Here is a 9,751-nt window from a genome sequence, read left to right on the forward strand (position 1 = left end):
GGTCGACTACGTGGGAGTCCAGCGACATAGCCATTACGCTAACTGCTGGTTCCCGATTCACAAAAGATTTTAAAGTATGGACAAAGCTAGGATCTAGTGACAAGTGCACTGTAATTTTCTTCTGAAACATTTTTTTTTCTCTCTCCATTCCCCTTTTACTAAAGAGAGGGATAAACTAACTTATTTGCAAAACAATTAGGTTAATCTCAGTTTGGTCTGTTATTTGCACGAAGTCCCATAAGAATTCAATTTCTAATGCAAGACAACAGATACTATTGTATTATTGAACTTATCCAAATAACTCTTCTGCCACAAAATAAAAATGTTTACCAATATTTTCCAATTGCAAAGGGGTCAGAAAGGGAGAAAAATTTATTTCAACTAAAAACTTTTTTTTAACAAATTGCTGAGCCTACCAACAACTCAAAAGAAACAAAAATTCTTACTCTGGAAGACACAGCATAGAAGAAAATCAGTAATGTTTTAGAAAAAAGTCATAGAATTTTATTTCACCAATTCAGTCTCACGTAATCTCTTTTTTTGTTGAATTTGCATTATTACTGTGTTCTGACCTTTCTGTTAACATTCAGCATTATTATTGATATTTCCAAACTTGTCCCTACCATTAAGTTGGCCTTTTTGTTCTCTTATTTGTCTGTCTGTCTGTGGTTTTCCTGGTATAGCACTCCCTTCAGAACTTCTCGAAGACCTCGTCTAGTGTTGGTAAATTCTTTTAAGTTTTGTTTATGTGAGAATGTTTTTATCTTTTCTTCCCATATGAAGGCTAATCTTGCTGGGTATAGTATTTTTGGTTGAAATTGGTTTTTGCTTAACATTTTGAATATATTTTCCCATTCTTTTCTTGCTTGTACTGTTTCTGACAAAAGGTCTGATGTTAGCCTGATGGGATATCTTTTGAAAGTAACATGAGGTTTCTCTCTTGTCAATTTTAGTATCTTGTCTCTGTGATTTTGGTCAATCTGGCCATGATGTGCCTTGGAGATGATCTTCTTGGGTTGATTCTATATGGGGTCCTTTGTATATCTTGGTTCTGGATATTTGAATACCTCTCTAGGTTTGGAAATTTTTCTTCCAGTATTTCATGGAATAGATTATCAATGCCCTGATTAGTTTCTTCACCTCATGGGATATTGATTATCCAGATGTTTGGGCATCTAATGGTATCTATCTAGTATTACATGTATATTATTCTCATTTTGGGGGGTTATTTTCTCAGTCTTCTTGAAGAATTTTTCTAGGTCAGAGATTCTGTCTTCTACATCTGAGATTCAATCTTCTACACAATCTAATCTGCTTTTAATACTTTCAAGGGAGATTTTTACTTCGTGTATTACAGCCTTTATCTCTAACAGTTCTGTTTGATTCTTTTTTAAGGTGTGTACTTCCTCTTTCAGATCATGGAAGAACTTCCTCACCTCTTGGAATCATTGTCACTTTTCTCCTGCATTTTCTGGAATTCGTTGTTTCTCTTCTCTTGTATCTCTGTTAGCATTGTCACTATGAATATCCTAAATTCTTTATCTGACATTTCTACGAGTTCCATTGTACTGTCTGTGGATGATAAAGGACTGTTCTTTCCCCTTAGGTGAGAGATATTTTCTTGATTTCCCATATTTCTTGTGCCTCTGTGGTGGTTTCTGGTCATTTGATGGATTATACATTACTTCCAACCTTCTTGAAGTAAATTCTGAGTTAGAGGTATACAGAAGGAGATGGCCTGCAGTATTTTTACAGTTCCATTTCTCTGCTGTTCACCAAGGAACCTGCACTTTCGTCAATGCAATTGGATATTACAAAGCCCTGACAGTTTCAAGGGAATAGGTGCACCTGGGCTGAGCTGCAGGATTTCAACTAAGAATTCAGAGGTTTATGGGAGGAGATGAGCCATGCTCACTGCATCTCTTTATTTCTCCCAGCCGCTCACTTTGCAGACTCTATTCTCTGATTTTTTAGTCATTTGGTGGAATATACATGTTTGGCTAATATGTTAGAGATTTCTTCTACTGTAAGCTCATATGACTCACTTTACTATGAGATACTTCTATGCCTATTTCTCCTCTACTGCTGTGTTTTGCAATGTGGTATCCACAGAAAGGAATTTCAACTTTGATTTATAAAGATGAGTTTCTCCCTTTCTGTACCAGTTCAGTGGGGTTGAAGTTTTGTGTGAACCTAAATTATTTAGATATTTTACTACTGTGTACCTAGACCTGCCTAGACACTCAATGTGTAGAAGGTGAAAAGCAAGGTGAGAAAGTCAGAAACAAAAGGAATGAAACAAAAGAAAAAAGACAGAAAAAAAAAGATAAAACAAAACAATGCAGCAGTTAGTGTAATGGCTACGTTGCTGAACTCTCATATAGTCGACCGTGGTTCGAGTCCCAGACCTGGTGGCTTAAGCTCATGCTGGGTACGTGTGCGTGTGTGTCCAAGATCCCAAGAAGAGAATGGAGGAACAGGGATTGTGGCATGGCCATCCCCCCAGGGGGGTGATTTCTCATTTTCTGTCTCTCTGTCTCTCTTTCTGGTGAGCGCACACACCTATAGCAAAAACTTCCCCCGAAAAAAAAAGAAAAAAGAAAAGGGAAAAAACTTTTTTTAAGAAAAAGGCAAAAAAATTATTACCACGTGGTGTTAGCACACTGGGCAAAAGGGACAGAGGCTTTCTGGTTAAAGGGGCAACGCTAGCCTACCTCAGATGCACATGGATTCTGAAATTAGCAAGAGAAATGATAGAGACCAGAGATAAGAGACAGTACCTACAGATTCTTAAAAAACATACATATATAAAAGAGAAAAATTTTGAGAAAAAGAGTAAGGGAGAGAGAGAGACAGAGACAGAAAGAGACAGAAAGAAGCCACCCTACCTGGCTTTTCATTAGGTATTGGGTCAGCAAGAGAGATTTAGGGCACAGGCTTTCTGGTTAAAGGGGCAGGGCTAGGCCCACCTCAGATGCACATGAATTCTGACTTTTTGCTGGGCGTTGGACTGGCAGGAGAGATTTAGGGCAGAGCTTATAAGCTCTTAAGATGGATGACAGTTTGCAGATGCCACCACCTGAGTCTCACACCATCAGCCATGGTCAACCCCACTGTGTTTGAAATTGCTGTTGACGGCAAGCCCTTGGGCCGCATCTCCTTCAAGTTATTTACAGATAAAGTTCCAAAGATAGCAGAAAACTTTCATGCTTTAAGCACTGGAGAAAAAGGATTTGGTTATAAGGGTTCCTGCTTTCACAGAATTATTCCAGGGTTTGTGTGCCAGGGTAGTGATTTCACACACCTTAATGATACTGGCAGCAAGTCCATCTGCAGGGAGAAATTCACTGATGAGAACTTCATCCTCAAACATACAGGTCCTAGCATCTTGCTGATGGCAAATGTTGGACCTAGCACAAACTGTTCTTAGTTTTTCATCTGCACTACCAAGACTGAGTGGTCAGATGGCAAGCACATGGTCTTTGACAGGGTGAAAGAGGGCATGAATATCGTGGAAACCGTGAAGTAGCTTTGAGTCCAGGAATGGCAAGACCAGCAAGAAGCTCACCATTGCTGACTGTGGACAACTCTAATGAATTTGACTTGTGTTTTCTCTTAACCACCAGACCACTCCTTCTGTAGCTCAGGAGAGCATCCCTTCACCCCATCTGCTTGCTATGTCCCATAACTTGTGCTCTCACTGCAGTTGTATGGGTTCCAAATTTTATTTCCCTCTAATTCTAGCTGAATTGGCATAATGGCTGTGTCGTTGGACTCTCATGTAGTTGACCATGGTTCAAGTCCTGGACTCGGCGGCTTAAACTCACACTGGGCACAAGTGCGTGCATGCCCAAGATCCCGAGAGGAGAATGGAGGAGAAGGGATTACAGTGTGGCCATTCCCCCTGGGGGATGTTTTCTCGCTTTCTGTCTCTCTTTCTCTGTCTTTCTGGCAAATGCATGCGCCCTATAGCAAAAAAAGAAAACTTCTCCAAATAAATAAATAAATAAATACTAAGTAACAACAACAAAAAGATGGATGACAGTTATTAATTCTAATGATTTACAAACCATTTTCTTTTAGCTACAAAATCTTTTCAAGCAAAATCTTACTCAAAAGCCTGGAATACATATAGGACCAGCTTTGTGGTATAGCAGTAACGTACTGCTCAAGAGAAGCCCAATCCCATCTAACAACTGCAGTTCAGATCCCTGACCCTGTCAGCCTGAAATATGCCAGGAACACATGCGAGTGCCCAGGATCCAAGGGGCTTGAGGACTGGAAGAAGGGAATCACAGTGGGACCAGACAGACTCTGTGGAGAGGGTCTCTCGCTTGCTTGCTCTCTCTCTCCCCTTTCCTTCCTCTCTTCCTTCCTCTCATATGCACATGCTCTATCATGAATAAAGAGGGGGGAAAAAGCCTGGAATATAAAGTTACAGAGTCTTGATATGTTGCAATCCTCCTGCCTCCGCCTCCTGAATAGAACTACTATCATTTCTTAAAAACTGTGCCTTGGGCCAGCAGGTGGTGTGGTGGTTAAGGACGTTGGATTCCCACATGGCCGACCACAGTTCGAGTCCCGGACCTGGCGCTTTGCTTTCTCTCTCTCTCTCTCTGTCTCTGTCTCTCCCTGGTCAAATTAAAATAAATAAATACAGTTAAATAAAATAATTCTTTAAAAAAAAAGGCTGTGCCTTAAAGATGGACTTTGCAGAGTGATTTGTATGATTTCACCAGTTGAGTCTTAGACTAATAGAATAAAAGAGTGGTTTCAGGGATATTAGGAGTTTCAGGGATACTAGATAAGGAGTTTCAAGGATATTAAACAGTTAGGAGTTACTAGGAAAACACATCGCTTTATGTTACTTTACATTTTAAAAAAATTGTTCCTGGTTAGTTTTCCTTCTCTTGTATCTTGGTTGTAGTCACTATTTTTGCTTTAGGTCCAGCTCTCAACTCAAGAGAAAGAAATGGAGAAGCTTCTTCAGGGAGATCAAGATAAAACAGAGCAATTAGAGCATCTGAAAAAGGAAAATGGCCAGCTCTTTCTCAGTTTAACTGAACAGGTAGAGTATGGGAAAAATTACATTTTCAGGCATTTGCAAGAAAATACGTTGTTCTTGGGAACCAGCAGTTAGTGTAATGGCTATGTCGCTGGACTCCCACGTAGTCAACCGCGGTTCACATCCCGGACCCGGTGGCTTAAAACTCACGCCGGGTGCGTGTGCGTGCGTGCCCAGGATCCCGAGAGGAGAATGGAGGAGAAGGAATTGTGGCGTGACCATCCCCTCTGGGGGGTGATTTCTCGCTTTCCGTCTCTATGTCTCTCTCTGTCTGTCTGGCAAGTGCACGTGCCCTATAGCAAAAACCTCTCCAAAAAAAAAAAGAAAATACATTGTTCTTTATTATATGAAAGAACTTTATCATATGAAAGAATTTTTAAAAGTTTATGGAAAAATGGAATTAAAGTATGAGTTTATTTTGGTGCCAAAAAAGTTTAATACATGCATAGTTTTTTCATAATAAACATTTTTCAGGAATTTTTTGAAGACCTCTCTAACCTGGATATCACCGGCTCTGGGAAAGGTTTCAGAGTAAGCCATCTGAAACAAGATATCTCATGGCTTCACTCAGCTAAAAAGAAAACTTGCTTCTCCTTTTACATCCTGCTTGCTCATTGGCTCAGCAGGGCCTTTCCCACTGTGTGCATGTATGCATGAGTGTATGTGTGCAAGCATATTCACAGCAGTGGTACTGAAATCTGTTTTTGTGCAGAGGGAGCACCAGAAGAAGCTTGAGCAGACAGTGGAGGAAATGAAGCAGAAAGAAGCGACTGCAATGAAGAAACACCTGGAGTTAACGGCATGTCTGACTTTGGATAGCTATGTGGGAGGAGGCTGAAAAAAGGAAGGGATGAGACATTTATTTTGAGGGAGTAGAAAGGATAGACAGACTAGTGTAGCATTCATCTCTGGATGTTTTGCTTTGTACCCAAAAGGGCAGAGATTCTGCCATCTATAAAATATTTAGGAGAGGTGGACATTTCTAATGTGTAATGAAAGATAAAGGCATATTGAAAAGTAAACATCATGACAGTTTGTAGTAAATAGATTCATGGGCTAGAAATCGCACAGAATAATCCTCTCCCCTTTTTTACAGAGTTAGTGTGAGGGCAGACAAATTAATGATTATAAAGAGCTCTATAAAGAGTAATTTTATAACACTCAAGCAAATTTTGTTATAATTAATATATTAATAATTATCGTCATTATAAATCATTCTGAGTTACAGTAATATAGTAATGAAAGCCTAATTGCCAAATAATTTCCTGTAATATATGCTGGAAAATAGGTCTCATGGTACTGATGGATACAGGGAGCTCCATTTTCTGAACTGATGAGAAATCCTAACGTCTAACTGTTGGGATTCTAACTCACAGTATTAATACATCATTCAGTAATCATATCAGTCAATTACTGAGTGTCTACTGTATATAAGATACTATATATTTTAGCATTATATAGTAAAGAGTACTATATCATAAGAGTTCTACTTCAGATGAAGGAATTGCAAATCAGCAGTTCATACATAGATGAAATTCAGCCCACAGATGAATTCCAACATTTTTAAATGAGTGTTTTCCATAAGGATGTTGTTTTTTCCAGTTTCTTTTGAAAAACTAAAGGATCTGACAACATTGAACCCACATTCCTGCCCAGTAGCAGTATCCAGAGCTGAGTAGGGGTTGTGTGTTCTCCATTTGACTGAATTCTTCCCTGTTTTGTTGCTTTTAACTCTTTCATTCAGTTGCATTATTTGCCTGGCCCCTATAGGTGTGTGTGAGTTTTGTGACCTCAGATGTAGCAGTGAAATCACTATTTTAAATAACCTGTAGCCATTCAAATGTTTGAACTTATTTGTGACAGGTATGGGTTTCCTTAGTTTTCATCGAATTTTTTTAAGAGAGATTTTTGCTATAGGGCATGTGCTTTCACTGGAAAGACAGAGGCAGAAAGCGAGAAATAACCCCCCGGGGTGGATGGCCATGCCTCAGTCTCTTCTCCATTCTCTTCTTGGGATTTTTGGCATGCATGCACACGTACCTGGTGTGAGTTTAAGCCGCCAGGTCCAGGACTCGAACTGCACTCAACTGTGTGGGAGTCCAGTGACATAACCATTACGCCATCTTCTGATCCCATCATGGAATATTTTTTGAGACCTCAGAGCTCTCCACCTGTCTAATAGCAATTCTTTATTCCTCCTGCTTTCAGAAGGCCTCTAATTCTGAGGACTCTGTATCTTATACTTCAGGAGCCTAGGAACAAGAAAGCAGCAGTGGAGGAGCAGTTAGTGCAAGAGGTGGAACGCCTAAAGGCAAAGGTTGAGGCCGGGAAAGCCTGTTTCTTAGAGAAGTACAAAGAGTGTCAACGACTCCACAAACAGATCAGGCAACTCAGGGCTGCCGCACTGGTAGGTGATAGAAATAAGGGGCCCAGGAAGGCAAGGGTTGTGAAAATTTACAGTTCTTAGACCAAGTCCAGAAGATATACACCCTAGTTAAGGAGAGAAATTTATCTTTCCCCTAAAAAGAGGAGGGAAGGAGTGTGAGACCAGAAAGCAGCCTAGAAATGTAGGCCCCAGCACAGCCATGGGTCTCAGGGAAGGTTTTTGTAACCATTGAGCAGGTTTCTGTGCAGACTCAGAGTCCTTTCTTATTTCTGCCTTTTGAGGAAGTGAAGCAGGACCAGAAGAGCCAGCAGGAGCCAATGGGGATGGGGAGCAAGGAGCCTGCAGTCAGCACTGTCATCGGGTAGCCCCTCTCGAATTACTACCTCAGGGTCGGCTAGAAGCGCACAGCAGTTTGGGCACCAGCATTCAAATAAAAAATCTTGGAACAAAAAACACAACTAGTAGGATTAGCTTAAGTGTGTTTGTGAGGTATGCACATGTGTACGTATGCAGGTAGGAGGTGGGAAGCACTGAAGGTAGAACTAGCTAAGTTGCCCCATCATACCAGAAGCTCAAAACTTCAGTTCCGTTCCCTGTAGCCTTGGACAGAAGCCCTCCAACACCCCTTCTTCCTTTTGAACTTGAGTCCAGATGCCTGTCCGCACACTGTGGGAGGGAACCACACAACCTAAACCACACCGATCCAGGTTTCGCTGAGTGAGGTGTTTTTTTTTGTTTTTTGTTTTTTTTCAAAACAGAGATGATTATTTTCATGATTGGGTAGGTTTTTAACAAGGCTCCACTTATTGCTAAATCTTATAAGTCAGTTTTGAGATTTTTCCCACTTATTTTTTTCTCTCTTTGGCCACTCATACTCCCAGTTAATCCAAAAGAAACTGTCATCTCGATGCCAGCTTCAGGTCTTCAGGCATGTTGTTAAGTCACTTTTTTGTAAATCCGCATCCATCCCATCTGTCTATAATGCCACTCCTTTGTACCCAAGTTCCCTTCTCCTCCACCTCAATCCTATCCCTTCAGAAGGCCAGATTCTCTATAGTTTCTCCCACCTTGACACCCAGATGGCAATATGTGATTCCAATACTAATTTTTTTTTTTTGGACAGGAAGAGAACTTTGAACTTGTCAAGAAGGCTGAGTGAGAACAAGATTATGTGCGATGCTCTGCAGAGAGAGAAAGAAAGAATGGAAAGAGAAAATGATGTAAGTATGAGAAAAAAAGGTAGAAAGCCCCAAAGTTTTAAGGGAAAAGAATAGGGTGGCCCAGAGATGTAATAAAATAAAAAGTTGAATAAAAGGGCCCTTTCTAGGATAGTGGGTGAAATAGTTGCTCCTAAACAAAGAGTAAATTTGATCTGGTTTCCTAATCTGCCACAAAGCTCTCTTTTTGTTCTATAACTGAAGTTTGTTCGGCATGGCAGGGATAGGAGCAGCCTTGATGCAGATCTAACTTACTGCTTTTAACTTCACAGCTATTGTCAGTGGTCTTTGTGGGGGATGGTAACAGCCTGCATCACTTTTTGTTAGTTGGGGGCCCCTTTCTTTCAGCACAACTTTCTCCTTTTTCTCTGCTGTCAAACCAGGAGGAGAAGTGGTGGTCTGTACCAGTACTGGACCCATGGTAGGCCCCTAATAAATGCTGTGCATTCATTTATTCATCAGTTCATTCATTCGTCCAATCAATTTTTTTTTTTTTGAGAGAGTGATTTTTGTTATAGGGCATGTGCACTCACCAGAGAGACAGAAGGAGACAGAGAGACAGAAAGTGAGAAATCAGCTCCCAGGGGAGAATGGCCATGCTGCAATCAGTTTTCTTCCATTCTCCTCTTAGGATTTTGGACACACACACACACACACACACACACACACACACACACACACAGAGTTTCAAGTTACCAGGTCTGAGACCCAAACCCCAGTTGGCCACGTGGAAGTCCAGCACCTTAACCACTTGTTGGCTTCCCAGCCAATGTTTATTTATTATTTGCTGTATGTTAAGCACTAAATTATTAGTTTTGATTGATTGGCTGATTGAAGATCATGGCAGCAAGTAATGTAGTTGCCCTTGAAGTCATTCTCGTGCCCTTTCATGGCATCAGAGAGCAGATGTCCATCCATCCTGACTGCTGCTGCTCCTGTGTCTCCCCTCCACAGCTCTACCTCTGCCTCTTGACAGCCTTCTGTGCTATGCCTTCAAATGACCATTTCTGCTTTGTTTTCTTTCTCTAGTTGGGTAAAATTATATATAGCTAAGAGTGGCACAGTGGTATCGTGTAGGCCTTT

At 40.8% G+C, this 9,751-nt stretch overlaps 1 protein-coding gene across 3 annotated transcripts in view; it reads left to right on the top strand.

The window, feature by feature from the left end:
• The window catches only part of CALCOCO2 (calcium binding and coiled-coil domain 2), a 40,063-nt gene that overhangs the window by 24,533 nt on the left and 5,779 nt on the right, over positions 1–9,751 (top strand). For all 3 annotated transcript variants that reach the window (XM_006166142.3, XM_006166141.3, XM_027767331.1), the window contains exons 8-12: positions 4,946–5,068; positions 5,778–5,864; positions 7,314–7,472; positions 7,733–7,812; positions 8,575–8,671. In XM_006166142.3, the coding sequence (XP_006166204.1) occupies positions 4,946–5,068; positions 5,778–5,864; positions 7,314–7,472; positions 7,733–7,812; positions 8,575–8,671 (546 nt within the window). The remainder of the gene's footprint in view (positions 1–4,945; positions 5,069–5,777; positions 5,865–7,313; positions 7,473–7,732; positions 7,813–8,574; positions 8,672–9,751) is intronic.

This window comes from Tupaia chinensis, unplaced genomic scaffold (genome assembly GCF_000334495.1).
Source record: "Tupaia chinensis unplaced genomic scaffold, TupChi_1.0 Scaffold144171_2, whole genome shotgun sequence".
Taxonomy (NCBI): domain Eukaryota; kingdom Metazoa; phylum Chordata; class Mammalia; order Scandentia; family Tupaiidae; genus Tupaia; species Tupaia belangeri.